This window comes from Amborella trichopoda, chromosome 2, assembly GCF_054954075.1.
Source record: "Amborella trichopoda isolate Santa Cruz 75 chromosome 2, AtrichopodaSantaCruz75HAP2 v2.0, whole genome shotgun sequence".
Taxonomy (NCBI): Eukaryota; Viridiplantae; Streptophyta; class Magnoliopsida; order Amborellales; family Amborellaceae; genus Amborella; species Amborella trichopoda.
The window spans coordinates 7326718-7349740 of record NC_142337.1 but is presented as its reverse complement, the minus strand read 5'-3'; the positions used below and the strand labels follow the sequence as shown (position 1 = coordinate 7349740).

Sequence of the window (23023 nt, the reverse complement as noted above, 5' to 3'; positions counted from 1 at the left end):
TGGTGTTCTCAATTCTTCTATGACTATTGAATTCCTACAAAAACTTCTCCCTATCTTCATTTCTATTGGGTCCATATGCAAGGATAGGAGCCATCTAAGATTCTAAACTATGGATTTGAAACTTTGAAACACACTGAGATTTGTGAGAAACTTGTATTTTTTTAGAGAAGAGGACGTCTCAGCCTTCCCTCATCCTCTGAAGTGCTTATTAGGGTTAGTAATGGGTTGGTCGGATCAACACCATAAAAGACAAAGGTTTGGGCCACAAAATGTGAACATAGGGCTAGGCTAGGGCCACCCACCATGGCTCGAGGGCTGGGCTGTTAGATTTATGTGGCCTTTCATGGCCTTGACACCATTGAGATGATGTGGTTGTTAACTTCAATGGGAATGTGGGAATTAGAGGAACTGGGCTTTACAGTTTAGGGGTTCAAAGATGGTGTCTAATAGTCCTGAGAACCCCAATTCCACTAAAGCATGGGCATGTGACCCTGTTGGTTCCGTGAGAGTTAGGGGATATCCCTCGGTTGAGGTCGGCGGTGGCCTAGTGAATGTGTGGAGCTAGGGAATGTGTTTTGGTTGCACGATATGGATGTGGTTGTACGTTTTGTTTATGGCCGGGTAGGCCTGACTAGGATATAAGAATCAAAGCGTCAACATTTGCCAACCCACAGCATATGCACATGTTGTTCATGGCAAGCCGCCCTTCTGGCTGATCTACCAGATAGGGATTGTGTACATGTGCTTGAGAGAAGAAACCCTACGCCTCCGTGATGGTGTTTGTGATACTCGTCCACTGCAGTGAAGTGATTGTATCAGTGAGATACTGTTGTACTTTTATGGAAAAATGTATGTAATACATGTTGGGTTTATGTGGCCTTTAAAGGTCTTATGAGTGCTTGTAAAATGAAATGATATAGTGAAACATGAACTCAGTAGGAGTGTGGTCTCTTGTGAACCATACTAAGCAAACGATGTTTGCAGATACCGGACTGTGCTTGACGATCTAGGCCAGTCGGTTGGAAAAAAACCCATATTACTTGGGCATAAAAAACAAATTGAGAAGAGTTCTAATGGGTTAGCCCTTGATGAGGTCAGAGAATATGCCCGGATGAGTGAGTCGAGGAACTGTGTGACCCTTGTATGTGATGGTGGCCTACAAAGACAGGGGCCAAAACCTCATCCATGTACCATCACACGGCATGCATATCGATAAATTGTTCGGAAAAGCCAGAAATCCATCTTTTAGGGTGAAGCGTATGCATGTGCGAGAGATACCCCTATGCGCCATAGAGATGTGGTCGCATAAGGTCTTGGTGACCTTGAGTTGTCTCTAGGGGAGGACCTGAAATCCACAAACTGGGATTGTGATCTTTTGGCTTATCGGCTAGACTTTGGTGACCCACTAATGAGCCCCTGCTTGAACTGTAGGTCATGGGAAATATTGAGTCGGTCTGATAAAACAAGTGTGGTTTGTAGTCCACAATTGAAGGTGGAGTGCCCCATGATTGTTGATTCTTAAACCATATGAATCATTTTCCCATCAAATTAATTTAATTGTGTTTGTTTTATGATGAAAATTATTTTAATATTATTATTTGAATTTTTATGAACCCCTGGATATTTTATTTATAATTTTGTGATTTATAAAATTAAATATATTGATTTTACAATTGTTTAAATATTCAAATAATATTCTAAAATTATTTTATTAATTTTAAATATATAAAAATATCATGGGGGTCCATTGTGCACATGGGCCCGCCATATTTTTTTAGAAGGTGGGGCACATGAGTGCCTCCCTTGGGTGGCACGCCCCACCCTTATTCTCTTTCCTATTTTTTTGGTGATATGGAATGTGGCCATATGGTTTGAAGATATTGACTAATTATTGACTTGATATATCTTTGAAAGATTTTGTGGAAAGATTGAGTAGACTTGTGTTATTTTATGATATGCACAATATTTTGATTAGATTTAATTATTTAATTTCTATTGATGAGAAAATGGTTTAGGAAAGGGGAGATAATGGTTCATGCACATTCCATAATGTTGATGGCTTATCTATGAAATGGATGGCTCAGATCTCTCACCCCATAAGTTTTCCTGGCTCATCTATGGAATGGATGGCTCAGATCTCTCACCCCACAAGTTACCCTTGATCGACAGTCTATGTTCAATCTCACAAGAAGAGGCAAGCCAACGAAAACCCTAATAAACCCTAATCTCATTCAAAGGCTATAAAAATGGATTGTCTCTACAAAAAAATCTCTACACATTATCTTTCTATCTCTCTCTCTTAAAAAAGTTTATCTTTCTCATGTTTGATCTCTCTCCCACATTGTGAAAGAACTTAAAGGTTTAGGTTATAGAGTTCTTCTCTCCTATCTCTAAAATATGGATTTATGGCTAAGGGTTTTAAGGTTTAGCAAAAAGAGAATCCATCTCTCTCAAACTAGGTTGCTAAGAGAATTCACCTAGGGTTTGAGTTTGTGATCAGAGGGGTTTATGTTCCATTGGTGTGGCTTGGCCGAAATTTACTTTCCCCATCCAAAATTGAAGCTAGACCATTGATCCCGCGCCATCGGATAGTGGTGACTCGGTGTGGGGTGTAATAAGCCCGGTTGAGGTAGTCTCTAGCACTCTTCCTTTTGTTTTTTGCAATCTTATCTTTTATTCTCAAGCATAGTGCATAGTTGTTTTAATGACATCAAGTTGTTAAGATCTTGTTTTTATTATTATGTTGATTTTATTTTGAAATTTATTTTATTATAATAAAGACTACCTGTAAGTGATCTTTTGCCAAAAGAAAGAGGTGAAAAAAAAAAAAAAAAAATTTGTATTCCTCGATAAAAGATCGCATAGGTCTTTCTTTCGATACAGGTGTATTTGAGCTTCTTGTAAATATTTTTTAAGTTTTGAAAACTAAAAATATATGTAATAAAGGTGATCTGGTATCTACTCCCAACACAAACCTAGGCTAAGGCCATGACAGGGCCTTAGTCTGGGCCTGGCCATATTTCTTCCCTTATTTCTGTCTTTCTTTGCTTCGAGTCAATTAGGTCCAACCTGGTCCGACCTAGATCTGGGCTAGAGACAAGGTCTCATCACATTAGCCCTATAGGAACCAGCCCTTGTACTTCTATTGAATACCATTCCTCCTGCCTTCGACCCAAGATCGCTTTGAAGCGGATGTAGTTTGTATCCGGCAAAATTAAAATATCAGGACTAAATTTCCTAACAAAAGATGCGCTACACAAGAAGCTCTTGATCTGATGAATGAAATAAAATTTTGGTCAGAGAAATACAAAGACCCCATTAATTTTCTCCTCTTATATTTTTTCCTTTTTTGAGTGTTTCTCCATTTATACTTATTATATTATATATTTCAGAATCAAATAATCTATGTAGATCCCAAAATTGTGAGTTTTTCAAGGTTGCAAAGTTGCAACCTTTACTTGTAGAAAAAGGTTTGCAAGAATCTATGTTTATTTAGATGGGTCTTAAATTTAACATTAGTTTAGAAGATGTATAACTTTTTTAAACTGTTCTTAAAAAATGTCAAATCTACACCATCCAATTGAAATTGATGATTACAAAATATTACAACTTTATTTCTACAAATAGAATTGTAGAAATACGGTTGTTGTCTTGTACAAACTGCACCTTCACATTGATAACTATAAGGGACGTGTTTTGTAACTATTATGGGTATGTTTTGTATAAGGTGCAAATTTTAAAAAATAATGGTAACAGTGCACCGCCAAACCATACTGAAAGATGCCATTTCAATAGCAATGTGATGGCTTAAAAATTAATTTTTATCATTAGCTTTGAAATTTAACGCCTCAAAACGCCTAAAAAATAATACAGATAGAGCATATCTACAAATACTTGAAAATATAAAAAACAGCTCAAATAATGCATTACAAGATGCACTATTTTTATAACTTAAAATCTATTTTTTTACGGGGTTTAGAGGGGCAATGGACCATTGGCTCCAGGCCCATGCCCTGGATGTATGGCTCAAAATCGCACTGCGATTCATGGAAAACAAAACATTCGTTGAGCATAATCCCTGCTTTAAACACTCAATAATCCTCCCTCATCATTCCACCACCCATCTTAAAGCTCAAAATAAGGGATTCTCTCATCATTCCAACACGCATCTTGAAAGTTCAAAATAACGGATTCTCAGACCATTCCAACATGCATCTGCAAAATAACGGACTATTCTACTCCCAACTGTCTCTCCAACTCAAAAGCCTGCTTAAATTTTGCAGTTCAGTGTAATAAAGATGAGTGTCTATCATAGCTTCTGTCATATACATTGGCCTTTTTGCCATTTCCAAGAAAAACTCTTTTCATTAGCACTACTCCCATTTACAAATAAATCTCTTCAATCATCAATCTCACCACTCTAAATAAACAAAACAAACAAGGCATTGAACAAATCGCAATGTCCAGGTCATCCTAATGTCACACACACAGGCTATGATGGCGGTAAACCGGCACCGACATCGGAGGGAGGTATGAAGGAGTCGACGCAAACACCGGGCACATTAAACACAACATCCTCTATCCTCCACCACTCGTCCATCTTACTCCGGCCCTGCCTACTCGAGTCATCTCCGAACCTAAAAATCGTGGCTGTGGATCTCCCTGAATGGGCAATCAGCACGCCATCAACCTCTCTGTAATCCCCAATCGTCGTAGAGATTGTGGTTTCCCAATACAAAGTATCAGAGGGGGTGGCTTGGACTCGTGTCAAGTGTGAATCCTCGACCTGTATCAGAAGGCCACTCCTTTGGCTAAAGTAAGCGTAAAGCGCGTGCCTAATCACCTCTGCAGGCCCTTCACTCCTCTCAACCACGGTGCGACGATCGGCTGCAACCTTTAGAACGAAGCAGTCCTCTTCGCCGGCCCTCTTTTCACCCATACATTGTGCATGTGCAAACATGCTTGCTGTTGTTCTTGGGTCTAGACCCTGAATGAATTGAATAAAATTTGTTGAAAAAGCAATAATTTTTTGTAATAATCCAGACAGTGAATGATCTTGTGAAAATAGCAACTTTTTGTAATAATAGACAATGAAAGTGAATTTTTTTTTGTAATAATCCAGAGCATGCATGAATTCAGTAGCACATGTGAAAATTAATTTTATTAGAGTATATACATGCATAATGGTTTCCAAAAAGGAATTGTAATATAGGAGTGCAATTTGCATTAGGCAATTTCTTATGAAAAAATTGCATATTTAACTGCCATGGGTGAAAAAAATGATTTAACTTAAACAGGAGCAACCAACCTAGAATTCATGACTAATATTAATATGGCTCCTATAGATGTATATATTTAACTAATATTACAGGAATTGGTCTCGGGCTTGAGTGATTATCAACTAACATCAACCAATACTACATCTCAAGCTCGATTCCTACCACTGAACTACCCAAAAGAAAAATTTATATTATGAAAAGGCAGTGGGGTATGTGTAAAATAGGGAAATTTATCTAAATACCGATAAAAAGATTAACCATTTAACATTGGCTGTGGTTTCCATAAGGTTGCAACCTTAAACAATCCAACTAAGGTGGACCTTCAAATTTTATCATAATTTATAATTTTGATGTAAAATGTTCTTAGGATTACCTCAAAATCTATTTCTATATCTAATTACAAAATTTTAAATTCCAAAAATGGTTAAAATCAAGTAGATCTATAAACGTATGAAAATCCTGAAAATGGACGGTGTAGATAATATGTTGTAAGATGCACTATTTTTGAGACCCAAAATATTTTTATTTTTCATAGTCATACATCTCAATGTCGAGATGATCAATCACAAGATTTTTCAACATTAAAAATAACCTTTTCCGATGGATTTTTGAGGTGCATTTGTAGTTCTACATTTTAAGGTTGCAACGTTATATATACTTTTTCCTTTAACACTTGACCCTTTCGAAACTATTCCATGTCATGATCTATGTTTTCTTAAGGGTGCTTTGAACTAAGGCAAAAGATATGGTTAAAACATTAAATGGTTCATATCTTATAGTTATTTTAATAAATCACCCAAATACAGATCAAAGGGTACATGGTTGATTGAACTCAAGCCCTTTTGGCCAACCATCCTATAAAAAAAAAAAATTATATTATGTACATTATGTCAATATACCACATTTTTAAACAAACATACTAGACACTTTTGAGAGAGAGGGAGAGATACCCAAACAAGAGAGAGAAAGAAGAGAGAGATACCCAAACAAGAGAGAGAGAGAGATGCACAAATACATGCATGTTCTTAGGAGTAGACATTCATATATAAATGAATTCACACCTTAGGTGCATGTCTGGATAAATATACACTTATTCCTACTACTGGATTGAGGATGCACATGAGGGACCACGCGGTCTCTTTTCATGGCCAGCCATTATTCTGTACTATTTCGGGTTTAAAAACCTAGGAACACAGGTATACTAGAGGTAACTATACTTAGTAAGGTGATGTATCATATTTAATGAGGCCCTAGAGATATGCCTCCATATTCCCTATACACACATACATCCAAACCTACAAACAAATGCATACAAGTGGGCCGCAGGGCCCAGCATTTTATCGATAAAATTTTCCAAAGCTGGGTATGTGTCCACCAAGTTTGTTGAAGAATGGCAGGAGAGAGAAAGAAAGCCACCAAATTTCTCTCTAAAAGAGAGAGAGAGAGAGAGATCAAATTTGTCTATGAAAGACACAGAGACAGAGGTCCAATTTCTTTCTGTTATATATATATAGAGAGAGAGTCTCTTTTGGTAAACAAAGGCCTAAAAGAACAACTGCATCAGACACCTCATTTATAAATGTAATGTAAGATGAATATGTGAGAGAGAGAGATAAAGAACAATTGCATCTCTTTTCTTTAAGACATCGCACGTCCCCATTAGAGAGAGAGAACAATTGCATCTCTTTTATTTAAGACACCCTATGTCCCCATTAGTTAGAGAGAGAGAGAAAACAATTGCATCTCTTTTTTTCAAGACACCCCATGTCCCCATGAGCGAGAGAGAGATGCCAAACTGTGATAACCAACATCCCATTTGGAGGGCTAAGCACATAGGACAGCTGAGGAGAAAAAGGGTCCCTTAATGTTCAAGTAATTGTGTGTTTGAGAGAGAGAGAGAGAGTCACTTTATGAGTTTATATCAAACTGTAGTGTTAGAGAGAGAGGGGGGTGGAGAGAGAGGGTCACTTTATGAGCTTATGTCTAACTGGTGTGTTTGAGAGAGAGAGAGAGAGATGAAATCAAACCTGGATGACGCGTCGAAGAGGTCGAGGGGACCCCTTAGCAGCATGGGTGCCAAGCCAAGGTGTGTGCCTCCACACCACCTTCCCATTGCTCCCCGCCAGGAGCTTCATTCCCCCAACTGCGAGCTCCACAGACCACATGTCGTTGGTGCTGTTCTTCATCTGCCAAAGCACAAAGCATCCCCTTTCTATTGATCCTCCGTTGTTTCTCACTCTACCCGTCTTGCCACCTCCCGTCTCGGTCTCGGAGCAGGTCATGGTTAACGACCCTGTTGTGTACATGTTCTTTATGCCTCTCCGCAGTTTTGAACAGCCCGTCGCCGCAATGTACTGTTGTATAATGTAGTGGGCAGAGGACGTCTCCTGTATCACAAGAATTGTGAGTTTGAGAGACAGAACCCAAATTGCTCTGTGAAAAGGAAATTGCTATATCTGATTTTTAAAAAACTGGGAAAATGTAACTGAGAGTGAGAACGAATCCAAATTACTCTGTAAAGAATAATCACCCTATCTCTGTTTTTCAAGAAAAGTGAAAATGTATAAGAGAGAAAGAGAGGAGAGCTTACAATTGGGGTGTCCTTAATCGAGATGTGGGGAATAGGCTCATTTGTTACAGCAACAGGAGCTAGAGGGCAACCCAAAACACCTAAGAGAAGCTTCAGATCTGTAAATTTCCTGCTATTCCAATTGCTTTTGTAGGCTCCATGGCTATTAAGAAGAAGACCTTTCCCAATTTGAGACCTAACCCACACTCGAATTACATCCCATGAACTCTCCTTTCTCTCTCCTTGCCCATAAGTTTCCGGGCTCGGCCCCTCTATCAGAGGAGAGAGAGCCTCCCCATACCACTCTCTTCTTCTCCCCCTCCTTCCCATTCTTCACAAATGCACAGAGAGAGAGAGAGAGCGAGTGAGTTGGTAAGTTTTTAAGGAAGCTATGGAGAGAGAGAGTTGAGGAGCTTTTAAGGAAGGAAAGGAGCTATATATTATGTATGGAAATTAATGGCTTTTTATGGGAAGGGAAGGAGAAGAAGGGCGTTTGCAACAGACAAAAGGGACAGGCTATCCGCCTGTCCAACCGCAAAAATGGCATTTACTATTTTATGTAATAATATGACACAGAGATAAACAGCACTTAGCACCTAGAGAGAGAAAGAGAGAGAGAGAGGTGGGGCAGGTTGAGAGGGAAGGTCAGGGAATGTTGTGAGAGGGAGAGGACTGTTGGCAGAAGAGAGAGAGGAGACTGCTGGCAGGAGAGAGAGAGAGAAGGGGGACTGTTATAGGAGAGAGAGTGGGTGCATGTTGTAGAGAGAGAAGGGGGACTGTTATAGGAGAGAGAGTGGGTGCATGTTGTAGAGAGAGAAGGGGGCCTGTTATAGGAGAGAGAGAGAGAGAATGGGTGCATGTTGTAGAGAGAGAAGGGACTGTTATAGGAGAGAGAGAGTGGGTTCATGTTGTAGAGAGAGAAGAGGAGCGTTGGTAGGAGAGAGAGACAGAGGTGCAAGTCTCAACCTTTTCCACTTTAATTCCTTCCCGAGAGCTGCCAATATGTGTCCTTAGGTGCAGAGATCCAGCCAAATCCATTTGGACCCATTTGGAAAAGGGCAAAAGTTTATATAGAGCCCAGGGCTCTAAACAATCAAACTAGAGCCTACTTAAAAAAAAAAAAAGATTGTTTTGATACTCCAATATCCTCAAATTGATCATCTCGACATCAAGATGCATGGACATAAGAAAAAAAACAGATTTCAAGTATTAAAAATAGTATATTTTGTAATACATTTTTGGACCATCAGTTTTCAAAATTTTCAAGTTGTCGTATATCTGTTGGTTTACTCTATTTTTAAAGCTTTAAAATTTATAAATAAAGATAAAAATATATTTTAAAGCTATTACAAAGATTTCCAGTATTAAAACTACATTTTTCAACATTATTTGAAGGTAGGCTCTAATTTGATTATTAGAGCCTAAACTCTATACAAACCGCACCATTTGGAAAAGGGTTATATATATATATATATATATATATATATATATATATATATATATATATATATATATATATATATATATATATATATATATATATATATCAGAGGTTCTAAACAATCAAATTAGAGCCTATCTCAAAAATTTCACTAGAATGATTGATCATATCGACATCAAGATGCATGTACATGAGACAAAAAAATGGATTACAAGTTTTGAATGCATCTTGTAATGCACATTTGGATAATCAAGTTTCAAGATTTTCAAATTTTCATAGAATTGCTTGATCAATACTATTTTTTAAGATTTAAATTTTATAATTAAAGATGAAAATATATTTTAAGGCTATTATAAATATTTCTAGTATTGAAACCATTTTTTTAGATGTTATTTGAAAATGAGTTCTACTTTGATTGTTTAGAGCCTCAGCTCTATACAAACTACACTATATATATATATATATATATATATATATATATATATGAATTTGGTTACACTAACCACTTGTAGAGTATATCCTTAGAGTCCATAACATTTTTTGACACTTAAATACCCTTATCCTATAGTGCAGTAACTTTTTGTCTACGGATATTTTAAATAATTACTTAAGAACAAAATAAAAATTCTTAATAGAAACAAAAGTATTCATTAACAATAGTGGACAATGATGTTACCGACATATTTTGTGATATCATTGAATTGTTTTTTAACTATTAATAGAATGACATTATTTTTTTATAAAAAAATCCATTCTACCCTTTTAAATAATCAAAAATACTTTTTACCTGAAAAATTTTATATTACAATTTAAGGGTATCTTAGTGTCAAAAAAATGTTGAACACTCTAAGCGCATGCACCACAAATAGTGTAGCGTAACAAAACCCTATACCTGGGTGGGCCTTTAGATAGAGAGGGAGAGGAGTGGAAGATAAAGAGAAGCATGTGGAAAAAGATAAAAACAGATACATGTTAAGATTGTGTTGGCTACCTTAATCGCTTTTTTGGCCAAACGCAAACTTAACTTACGGACTTTGGTCCATTAATATTGTTAAATGAAAAATTAAATTCATACCCCAAATAAGGCTTACAAAATTAGAAGAGAAGAAAGAAAAAACTGCTCAAATTATTTAGTCTATTACTATTAATATTGTTTAATGAAACATTAAATTCATTCCCCAAATAAGCCAACAAAACTAGAAAAGAAGAAAGAAAATCAGACTGCTCATATTCTCTTTTTTATTACTAGGAATCCAAGGCATACGACCTGACACTAGAGATGAATGCACCAGGTAACAGTATCTTGATCAATTTAAATTTTGCAAATAATTTTTTAAATATTTTTATTAATCGCGTATTGATGAGAAAAGTGAACGCTCCAAATTTCATATAATTTAGATTTATATAAAAAATATTAAAATTCAAATACAAAATACAGTCAAGTCTATCAGATCAGCCCATATTAAATCTGGACTGATCCAATAATCACGACTGCATTTCTCTATAAGTTGGGCTTATAATAGTTAGTTCCAAAGAAATATGATATGTTAATGAGGGTAAAGGCTGGGTAGCCACGGTAGCACCTGCATATTTGCACATTGTGGCTTCCATTCCCAATAATAATAATAAGAAAAAACGGGTAGGGGTCTATATTCCCCACTAAAATTGATTTTAGAGCGTCACAAATATTTCTATTGACGAAAGTACTTTCGGGATGAGGATTTAAGGCGAGGTTTTATTTTGTTTTCATAAGCCTAGGCCTTATAGAAACCTCAGCTTGTAATAAATATTTTGGCATAATAATTTGATTAACTACAAGTGGAAGCCAGAGGGTTGGATTTGAAAAGGACTTCACCATACCCACTTGATCCACATTTGTAAGGTGGGGGGATGAATTGCAATTTTAATTTGATAAGGGTGGGTTGGAGGGTCGGCATCGTAGGGATTTGTTAGAGAGAGAAAGAGAAAGGGTCTTACAAGCCAAGGTATGTATGGAGGTGTAAACACAGTTTGTCAAGGTGGGGTAGAGAGAGAATGAGGGTCGACCATCAAATTGACTCAAGGTGGGCCAATGCAAATTGTCTAATGGGGGAAGAGAGAGAAAGTGCAAAATGTCTAATGGGGAAGAGAGAGAAAGTGCTAAATGTCTAATGGGGGAAGAGAGTGCAAAATGTCTAATGGGGGAAGAGTGAGAAAGTGCTAAATGTCTAATGGGGGAAGAGAGAGAAAGTGCAAAATGTCTAATGGGGGAAGAGTGAGAAAGTGAGAGAGAGAGAGAGAGAGAGAGAGAGAGAGAGAGGGGGTAGGGTCGAGGGGACCATGTAATACATGAGGTTTCCAGCTAACCCTCGACTCTTTTTTTACAATTCAAGATTGAAGAAGCAGGCCGTGCATGTTGGGCTAGACTAGGATATCTTTTTATCGCCTTCTCTATGTCCCTAGCAGACTGCATTAGAGAGAGAGAGAGAGAGAGAAATGTTCTCCCAAATACCCTAGAGAGGTACATATGCATGAATAATCAGGTGAGATTTATATAAGGTATCGTATCTAAACTGTAGAAGTAAGGTACACTTCTAAATTTTCTTTGGAGATGTTTTTCTGGTGTGAGAAACCTTATGATGGCTATAAAATGTACTTTCATCCCTAGTTATAAAATTTAGAAATATACTTTCATCCCTAGTTATGAAATTTAGAAAACTTAACAAGGGTACATATCAAATAGATCGACAAACAATTGAAAATCTTGAAAATAGATCGTTTAGATGACTAATTACAAGATGCACTATTTTTTGGGACCTGAAATTCTTTTCTTTCATGTCCATAGACTAAATAAAGAAAGTTTCAAGCAAAATTCAATCTGACGTTGAAACAATGAAGATCCATAATCCAGCCATATTAGTTAACAGTTTTCGGTTTTTTCTCAAGAATCCAAGTTCATTCTCTCTGATCAACTGAACCAAAACATCCACGCTTGGATGGCATTTGGGAGAAGCAGTCTGTAAAGATAATGAGAGGCCCCCTTAAACACTCATGTGTGTACGTGTGCCTGCGTGAGAGGGAGAGAGGGAGAGAGAGAGAGAGAGAGAGAGAGAGAGATCACCTAGATACTAGCAACCTCGGAGAAAGCTTGAAGAGTAACCGACCCCTTTCAGTCTTCCATCAAGGATCATGAGAACCAATTCAAGGCCTTCACTCAGAGCCTGAAAGACAGTATGCATCTCAATATCTGACTATGGTCTTGGTCCTCTATGATGGGTTCAATTGGAACAAGGTTGCCAACTGAAGAATAGACCAATTGCAAAAGGAACAAAGAAAAGAACACCAAGACAAACAATGAAATTTCTTTTTTTTATTATTATTTTTTGTTCTACAGTTATTATCTCAGATGCTACCTTAAAGTCATACAGAAGGGATTTGCAATAAGAACCTAAAGAACATCCTGAATATTATCTCCAACACCAAATGCTAGCATGGCTCAATGGGTTATATCCTGTCTACAGAGCCCATGACGGATGATTAACGACTGCTATCAGAAACTGATCATAATCAGTCTTAGTCACAATTTAATAGAGTGCCATGAGGGATAAGTGGGATTGAGGAATGTCACATGAATCCATCTCAAGAACGAGAAGCCACAACCATGATAAGTTAATGCAAATAATGGATACATGATGTTTGGGAAAATAAATTCAAATCAACCTTGCAGTAGCTCATGTCTTTGGTTTATGGCTCCTGCCAAGAAATTAAAAACATGAAAAAAATGTGTGTCTGCAATTGTAAAGTAAAGGAAGAAAAAGGCTACCAAATATTGCACATCTATGACAGTCATGCAGGGTGGGTCGTTGCAGTAGCCCATGTAACTAATTCTTTATCTTCTTTTTGGGTGGTTCAGTAGTAGGATTTGAACTTGAGACGTACTGTTGCAATTGTCAAAACCTTAAACAATAAAGACTCTGCCCAAATCCTTGGAACTATTCCTATTCGTGCATCAAAATGCACGTGATCTATTATTTGCAATAGATAAATTTGTGGATAGAGGACGATCATATGTTTCCATACATTCCACTTCCTTGTTGATATTAAGTCTGACAATAAAATTTGCTTAGGTACAAATTTTGGGAATTGCTAAATCATAGCAGCTGCCCTGTGCCCTCTTCTATGGCAGCAATTTTACATAAAACTATCTCTACAATTAGCACTCGCAATTCAATTTGTCCATTCTATTTAACTATTTGTGCAAATGTAGCAACATTGAGGTTTCTACATAATGTGATGTTAATCTTTTACTTACGCATTTTTTGACATTTCACAATCTAATAGTTTTCCTTGTGCATGACTTTACCCTCCAGGAGTACTCCAAACATTTCCAAAATATTTCTAGAGCTTAACCTATAAAATAAAGAACATAAATGTTAAATGATCAAGATACCAAGGTTGGAATAGTAATGTTTTCCATTCACCTTACTTTATCACTTTCTATTGTTCCCCTCGCTTTCTATTAATTTTCTTATTCATGATCTAAAGAAAAAGGAAGAAAAGAGAGCAAAGAAAAGATTTTGCTGTTGACAAGATTTCTTAAATTCCATTCCACTTCCTGTTGTGATTTTCATGACACAAAGAATGGGCCAAGATTGATAAGGGTAGAAACTGTTAAAAACTATATATAATTTGTAATTTTCTCTCTCTACCCATCTCCTCCTTTCTCTAGAATTCTCTAGAAATATTGTTATATTTCTCTATAGTTATGCAGAGAAGTGTGCCATTAGATTCATTCTCTCTCATCTTCTAGAATCATATACAAGTCACATTAGTCTCTAGAAATGTGCCTTTTTGTAATCCAAAGAAGAATATTCTAGAGAAATCCAAGGAGGTCTAAATAGGATGTAAGGAGGTGTAAATAGGATGTATAGCCTTAGAGCCCAAGTAATAAAAAACTTGCAACACTTTCAAGTTATCAATAAAGTAATAAAAAACTTGCAACACATAATCAATAAAATTTCATCTCTTTAATTTCTCTCTTCCGACTTCGGCATAACCACATCAAAATAGAAAATGCCACTCCATATTTTCATTGCTCCAACAAATTTGTTATTAAAACATCCTAATCTATCCAATTTTTTTATTTCCCTTCATCATATTTACATACTTCACAGTGTTGTAACAAATTCCAGCAATTCTACCAATTTTTTTCAAACGTGCCCATTTTTAATGGAGAAAAAACTATGATCATTGGCCTCTCCAAGTGAAGACACACTTCATTTAACAAGACTTTTGGGAACTACTTGAAGAAGAATATCAAGAAATAGAAGATGCAGCAACTCTAGCATCATGGGCTCAAGCAAAACAAAAGAAATACAAGGATAAAAAAAAAGGGGAGATGCAAAAGCTAGAATAGATCGATTATCTTTCATTGACAAAATAATCAAATGCTCGCCATAGAGAATGAAGTTTGATAGAAAGAAATTACAAATTCTATCTTTTTAAACAACATAATTTAGTTCTACTTCCTGGAGTATGTGGTGATTCTAAACTAGAAATGGTCATACAGCTCGTATTGCATTTGTGAAGCCATTTACAACTGGACCATACAAATGTCCATCAGAAGTCACTAGGTAATTTTCAGAACTCACTAGGCAAATTTTTGTAATAGAATCTAGACCAAAACTAGAGAATGGCTGCGAGAAATGATCGTATAAAGCAGATTGAGGTGCATGCCTGACATTGTATAGTTTTGACAGGCTAAACCCTTTTTACATGTTAAAAATACTCCTTTTACCATGGCTGACCAATATATACTAACTTCAAATGAGCTTTGATAGTTCTTTTTAAAGATTTTTAAAAGAAGTTCCCTTTTTTAAAGACTGGGACTGCCATATTTAAGGTTTTCTTAAAGTATCTTCTATACTGGATTATAAGTTAAGGAAAATTGTTTCATGCGGGCTGGAATGCATTTCTACATTCTGCGGTCCAGAGGTATAAAGCATCCATGTTAAAGATGGATGCAAATAGGTGGTCCATCTAAACACAATTGTAACTATCTGTCCAAATGTTTTCTTAACATAATTATTATTTTTAGTTTTCAATTTTTCTTTTTTTTTTTTTTCATGATCTCTATGTTAAAGATTATATATTCTCTAAAAATTAGGATCAAGTTGTATTTAAAAGATATATTTATTGCCAAGCCCGCATTTCTACAATATGCAGGCTGGCCACATAGAAACCGTGTCCTATAAGTAATTCAAATGTCAAGAAACCAGGGGCATTGAGTATAAATTAGAAGTCATGTTCTGACTCATAGTAAGTCAAGTTTCAGTAAAAGAAGACAACTTGCAAGATTGCTACCATCGTTATCTTCTCTAAGTTGGAGAAACTTATGTTTCCTAAGCAATCTATTTTTTGGAGGGATAAATGTTTCATGAGCCCATCATGCTCCCTTCCGAATTGCTCTAAGTAAAGGTGTCCCAAATGATATCCATGCCCTTCACCAATTCAAGGCTAGTTTAAAGCCTGCCAGAATGAAATCATAATCAAATATACCAATTCGTCTTTTCCATGTTGGAATGTTGGATACATTTGAGTTCTTAAACTAGTCACTGTTATAAAGCTCTGTCAAAAACCCAACTATTTAGTTTATGCTATTCTAACAAAAAATCCCTTATTCTGATTTTCAAGTATTCAAATCTAGGTTAAAAAACTCAACAAGTTGTTAGGGGGGCAGGACCACTAACCTAACTCTACTCTAGTTTTTGGGCCTTGCCTTACCACTCAAACATAAAGATTAACAAGAATCCGATAAAATCAGCCAGTAAGTAGCATTCTCACTATCAAAACTAAGAGTTCCTTGTTAGAAGTCAATAATATTCTTCAAAAGATTATAAGGAAGCAATTCACTATTGCTAATGGTCAAGTACAATGTCAGATTCTCATAAAATATGAATCCCTTTCACAAACCTAATTTCATAAAGATAGATGAGCGATTAAGCCAAAATGGTATCATTTTGTAGCAAACCCAGTACTCAAGAAAAGGAAAAGTGTTGCTCACAGTTCAATCTAATACAAAAAAATCAAGCAATTGAGGCCTTCTACATGTTATAGATGAAGAAGACAAAATAGCCATGATCACATACACAACCATGTAGCCCTAACAGAGTTTAAAGCACCTAACACAAAAAACTGAAGCAATTGAGGCTTCTACCTGTTATAGATAAAGAAGACAAAATAGCCACGATGACAGACACAACCATGTAACCCTAACAGAGTTTAAAGTGCCTTACTAGTCAAAGAGCTATCCACCATGGTCATATAACATTGACATGGCAATTCCTTGAGCCTGGAGAAATTCAAAATTTCTAGAGAAATTTGACATAGGAAACTGCTATAAACATGAAGAGAAAAGTCAAATGGAAAAACCAACCAGATGAAACCAACCTTTATGGGAAATACTTCGAGTAGATTATTTTCTGTCTTTCACTATATTTCATATGCACTAACTCGGTTGCCTGGAACCTCTTTACCTCACCTCTCGTATGTGACATGCTCTTCCCAACCATGCAGGATGAAACCTCATCGTACCAAAGAGCTGGACAGAGATTCTTGAGCCTCGGTGCCTTGAAATCTGCTCTAATCACATCCACCCACTCCTTCTCTTCACCTAAACACCAAATCCATGCCTCCAAATCTTTAATGGTTACCATCGCTAAAGATAGTTGACATATACAGAGTGCCCTTCGTTCTGCTTGAGTTCATTAACTTGGGGTCTTCTTTTGAGAAAGTTTGACTTTGCATTAATATAGTAGAATTTACATGTTCACATTACAGCAGTAACTCTTCAAAAAAACAAAGCGATTTGTACAATGAATTACACAACTATTCAATTCAGGGCTTAGCCCTGATCACAATAAAAAGAGCGAGGGGACTTCCATCTTCCCCAATCAGCACAATGCCCAGTGGGGTGTGAATCTTCTACCATTTTTCTCTCTATGTGAAATGACGTTACATGGTTAGCTTTCATATAACAGCAATAGCATGCACATAAATATACAAAGATCCATGGAAAATATGTTCATTTTGGGATCTGCTTCTTGTATGGTCCAGCTCTTCAGTGATGACTTTAAATTTAATGTGATGCGGTCCAAATGAACCCAGAATTCAATGGTGTTGTCACTTAAGTAGCAACCTGATGGCCTTTTGCATGAGTAGTTGCAAAATATTTGACCACTTTACACTAAAAAAGGGCTCAAGTTTATGTGACTGCTGTTATTTTTTATGATTTTGAATTCTTATATGTAAATAAATACATCGCAATTACATGTGCATGTCCTTTCATGTTCAGATAGCTTGGTTGGATTATTCACAGTTGGGAATCAAATTTGAGCACGTACAGATTTTCCATTGCCTAGTGCCATGCCAGTATTCTATAAGATAAGATCATCGAGAAACAAGTGAAGCAACAATCAATCAAAGGAAAAAGTTAACATCCTTCTCGACATGTTTCGTAACTGCAACTGTAATCTTTTAACTTGAAGAGTTTGAATTAAAGACTATAGAGACTCACAACCTACTGTCAAAAAAACATCAACAGCTAAAAACAATGATGCCTCAACTGCCAGTGTAAAGATTAAAGCAGAAGAAAACACAACGTTAAATCTTTTAAAGATCGGAATACAATGCAGAGCACCTACTTTGGGTGAATAAACCATGACAGTGTCAACCTAGCAGCTTAGAAATAGGGATTTTATTCTTGTCAATGCTTGATATTGAACAAGGTCTTACAGTAATTGGTTTTTCCAATTCCATCTCATTGAAAGCGATAAGCCACAAAGGTACTAAAAAACACCCTTTCACCCAGAATTCAGCCTAACACCTACAACAAACTCATCGAGTGTGTCTTCGAAGGTCAAAGACAACCAAAAGAACAACAGGCATGGTGGTTCACTCAACAAACCATGTAAATCTTGTAGGCCAAAAGTGCTGAAGCAAAAAATAAAATAAAATAAATAAAATACATAAAAATAGAAAGGAAAAAAGGACAATGACTTTCTACGAGCTCAGTCTAACATATTCATATGACACAGTCCTTGCAGTTTCAGTAGCTCAAAGACTAAAGAAATTAAGAGAAAAAAAGTCTAACTATAGACAGAAGTTAATATATATATATATATATATATATATATATATATAAACATCATCATCCAAGCCTTATCCCAACTATATGGGATCCACTACACGAATCCTGTTACATAATTTCGCTCTATCAAGGCTCAAACTCTCAGTCAAACCATACATCACCATCTTTTTTCTCATTACTTCCATCTATGTCTATTGGGGCCTTCCCTTTGCCCTTTTAGAGTCTTCCACTTGAACCACATCACGACTCCTAACTGGTAATGTTCTAGGTTGACGTTGCGCATGACAGAACACCTAAGACTACTTTCCCTTATTTTATCGCCTATTGGACCCACCTAAGTTCCCTTGAATTTATTCATTCCAAATTCTAGAGTTCCTTGTCTTGCCACTCAATCATCTCAATATCCTCATCTCAACCACAATCATTCTATCGATATGTTGTTTATTGAGCGTCAAAATTTTATCCCATAAAGCAGGGCTGGTCTTACAATCATTCTATAGAACTTCCCCTTCGGTTTCATTGGTTCACGACTATCACATAAGATTCCAGAAGCACATCTCCACTTCATTTACAAAGCTTAAATTCTCTGAGCAACATCTACCTCAATTCTCCTTTCTCATAGATTATCGCTCCAAGATATCGAATACAATCTCTTTTAGGTACTTCTTGGCTATCAATCTCAAGTAATTCCTTGTTCTGCTCATATTATTACTAAACTTGCATTTCATATATTTTATCTTAGTCCAGCTAATTTCAAAACCTTTGGATTCTAAAGCATCCCTCCAAAGTTCTAACTTTGTCTTTACATCGTCTCTAGTCTAATCAATCAAAGCTATGTTATCTGCAACCAACATACACTATGAGACCTCATCTTGTATACGCATAGTTAACTCGTCCATAATGTAGACCCCACATGTAGGCCTACTAACAATAAAAACTCACTTGTCTCTCCATTAAATGTCCTCAAATTAGTTTGTGCTCCCTTGTATAGATCTCTAACCATGTCAATATATCCTCTTTGACACTCATTTCTTCTCCAACACCCACCAAATTCTCTCTAGGTAACCTATCTTAAGCTTTCTCAATCAATAAAGATTATGTGGAGTTCTTTTCTCTTCCCCTTTAACTTCTTAATCAATTGCCTAAGTAGGAAAATAGCCTCAATGGTTGACTTCCTTGGCATAAAACTGAACTGATTTTTTGATACACTCGTTCATGTCTTAGTCGTTGCTCGTAACTCTCTGCCACAGTTTCATAGTGTGGCTCATAAGTTTAATCCCTTGATAGTTCGTATTACTCTGTAAGCCACCTTACTCTTGTAAATAAGTACAATAATACTTTTCCTCCATTCATATAGCATTTTCTTTGTTATCAAAATCTTGTTGAATAGCTTGGTCAACCAGAATATACCAATCTCTCCCATGTACTTCCAAACCTCTAATGGTATACCATCTGGTCTCAGAGCCTATCCTACCTTCATCTTTCTTAAAGCCTTTTTCACTTTAGATATCCTAATCCTACAAGGTATCCATGACCTCTGACCTCGTTATATCAATGATTCCTCCAAATGTGGTCGTCATTTAAAAACTTCTGAAAATAGATTCCCCACCTTTCACGGACCATGTCATCCTTCACCAACACCATCTAATCATCACTCTTAATGCATTTAACATGATCTAGGTCCACACATATCCTCTCTCTCTCTCTCTCTCTCTCTCTCTCTCTCTCTTATCTTTGCTATTTTGAAGACATATTTTTCACCTTCTCATGTCTTTAATTTATTGCATAGATTACTATAAGCCTTAAGCTTAGCCTTACTTAATATTTTCTTAGCATTTCTCTTGATATTTCTACATTATTCTAAATTCTGATCATTGCTATCCCCTTGTCAAGCTTTGTAATATGAATGTATTTTGCTAATGGCCTTTTGAATTTCATCATTCCATCGTCAAAAGAATAGTTTTCTCCTTTGATCATAATAAAAAAATGGAAAACATTCAATTGGAACATGAAAAAGTGACTTCTAAAACTTCTTTTGCCACTTTGTTAAATCATCTCATTCCATGTAACATTAACTTTGTTATCATAATTTTATTTTCCTTCTTTCGTCAATTGTTCCTAAATAAGTCTATGTTCTCACTTTTTAAGTTCCACCACCTAGTTCTTAGACACCCATTAATGTCACTCCATCTCTTAACACAAAAATCCATACCCATGAGCCTATGTTGTATGGTCAAATTCTCTACTGGGATTCCCTCATAGTCTTTTTACATGATGATTGTTCTGTCTTCTTAACTAGAAAAAAGTCTAAGTGGATATTATATGATTTACTTTTGTAAGTTATTAAATATTCATCTCGCTTTTAAAATGTGTTTGCTCTTGTTAGATCAAAAACCCCCAAAAACCAATCATAAATAAAAACCCCACAATGAGGTTACCAGAAGATGGAGGAATCCAAGAAAAAGTTTGCAATTTTATTTAACGAATTTATGCTGGAAACAACATGAGACAGAAAGCTCTCAACTATCACTACTTTATGACGAAAGTTGCAACAAATTTGCTCTAAAAAAGAAAGATATTGCAAGAGATAGGAGTAAAGAGTTGCACACAATACAGAAAAAATCAAAAGTAAAAAAATAATATGAGTTACCCAGATGAGGAAATCCAATCTATATGCAGAAGCTTCAGTTTTCCCAGTCATTCAATACCCTATCAATAACTTTAGCTAGCTTCTCCAACCCATTAACCAAAGTTCCACCCTCTTTGTGAACACAGCCAACAAAAGCTTCATTCAATTCTTGGGCCTCTCTCACTCTAGCCTCTCTCAACAGGCACCTCAAAACCAGACCCCATGAATCTGGACCAGGAATAGCTGAATTACCCACCATAAATCGAACAACTCTCAAGGCCTCAAAACCCATTGGCCACCTATAACACCCCTTGATAACCTCTTCACACAAAGAATAATCAGGAGCCCATTTTGAATCCTCCCCACAAAGCCTCCCAAAGAGCTTCATGCCCTCCTTGAACCTCCGTCTTCCAAAATACTCAACAATTAGGAGTTTGTTAAGAGATAGAAAGTCATCTTTCTTGAGACACCTTATGTGCTTGAGCTTGGTGATGAGAGCCATGGTTTGGGCCAAGTTGGGTTCTTCACAGAGCCGCTGAACCAGCGATTGGATGGTGGAAAGAGACTCGATTGAAGAATTCGCCATGAAACAAGCTTCGACGAGCTTGATGGCTTCTAGTAAGTGGTTTTCATGGCAGAGGAGAGGTATCAGCTGGTTCACTCTCTCTAATTCTTCTTCTGTGAGATGGGTTTTGTTTGAAGACAGAGATGGAGTTGAGGTGAGTTGGGTATTGTCTAGAGAGAGAGAAGAGGAGGAGGGAGGAGCAGGAGAGGACACTTGAGCAGTGTTTAGAGAGATGGAGGTCACTTGCGTATTGCTTCGACGGGGAGAAGAGGGAGGAGGAGAGAGAAGGTGGTTCTTTTTTTCTCCAAAGAGAGAAGAGAGAGAAGTGCCGGAGATGGACTGTGTATTTTCTGGAGAGAGAGAGTAGGAGGAAAAGGAAGAGGAAAGAGAAGGGAAGGGAAAGCGCCTGAGCAAATGTGCCACAGGTTTCATTATGGCGTAAAGAGGAGACGACAATGCCTACCGAGTTCACATGAGACACCATGGAATCGAAACAAACGGGCCCTCGACAATTCTTTATGTTAGAGAGAGAATGAGAGATGATCGCCGCTATTTGGCTGGAGATAGGGGTGGCAACTTGTTGGGTATGGGTCGGATCTTGATGGACCAAGATCCATATCTCAAGAGTTGGGTCGAGGTTTTGGACCCGGACCTTACCTATTGAGTCCAAAAATTAGACCCACACCCATCGGGTTTGAGGCCAACCTTGTGCGGTATCGGGTCCATTGTCAACCTCACTTAGAGCTTCTTTTTTTTTTTTTTTTTTATCTTTTTTTTAACCATCATATACCTCTTTTATTGACAACAATGTCACAATCACACGCTATTAGATTTTCAGCCGTGTGATTTGTCGTTTAATAGCTAAGATGACTACTGGCTCTAATTATATACGACCTTTAATACACCCAAATGAATAGGGCTTATAGTAAAGTATTTTATCTTTAACGATTTATGAGTACAGGTTAGATCCAGATGGACCCGAAAGCCAGGTCCAAATGCTTGACCGATACCCGACGGGTCTCGGTTTGGGTCTGGGTCCATTGCCACCCTATATTTAACTATATTTAAACATATTTTATATATTGAAACCCGAAAAATATTATCGAACCCGGACCTAGACTCGGACCCGAATAATATTTGGGTCCAAGATTTGGAAGCTGACCCAACCCATTGGGTCCAAATTTTAAACCCATATGCAGACCCAGATTGAATCTATCCCTCGGGAGCCAAGTTACGTCCAGGTCCATTGTTGATGGTATAAGACCAATAGGCTAGAAATGCAATCTTTTAAAAAAAAATTTATTCTATAAAAACTCAAGGGATTAATGTATGAATATCTCAATACAAAACCATAATACATAAATTCTAGCCTACAAACATGGTTTATACACATTTGAATAATAAAATTCAACC

General features: G+C 36.8%; 1 protein-coding gene across 5 annotated transcripts; it reads right to left on the bottom strand.

Annotated features, from left to right (window-relative positions):
- Window positions 1–4267: 4267 nt before the first annotated feature.
- Window positions 4268–22181, bottom strand: LOC18443201 (C-type mannose receptor (DUF620)). 5 transcript variants are annotated; one of them, XM_088857710.1, is made up of 7 exons: window positions 21067–22179; window positions 16718–16940; window positions 16564–16619; window positions 12390–12489; window positions 7870–8179; window positions 7307–7666; window positions 4268–4987 (listed from the first exon to the last, which is right to left on the bottom strand). In XM_088857710.1, the coding sequence occupies exons 5-7, from the start codon at window positions 8176–8178 to the stop codon at window positions 4493–4495; spliced, it is 1164 nt and encodes a 387-aa protein (XP_088713836.1). In that variant the 5' UTR covers window position 8179; window positions 12390–12489; window positions 16564–16619; window positions 16718–16940; window positions 21067–22179; the 3' UTR covers window positions 4268–4492. The 5 variants fall into 5 exon arrangements, with proteins under 5 accessions (XP_088713836.1, XP_088713839.1, XP_088713837.1 ...); XM_088857713.1 differs by lacking the exon at window positions 7870–8179 and having other exon boundaries at window positions 21067–22181; XM_088857711.1 differs by having other exon boundaries at window positions 16564–16940.
- Window positions 22182–23023: the final 842 nt, after the last annotated feature.

Coding starts and splice junctions, on each gene's coding strand:
- LOC18443201 (XM_088857711.1), bottom strand. CDS start 8,178: ATGGGAAGGAGGGGGAGAAGAAGAGAGTGGTATGGGGAGGCTCTCTCT. Junction 7,667..7,869: donor CGATTAAGGACACCCCAATT/GTAAGCTCTCCT, acceptor CTTGTGATACAG/GAGACGTCCTCTGCCCACTA. Junction 4,988..7,306: donor CTCTTCGACGCGTCATCCAG/GTTTGATTTCAT, acceptor CAATTCATTCAG/GGTCTAGACCCAAGAACAAC.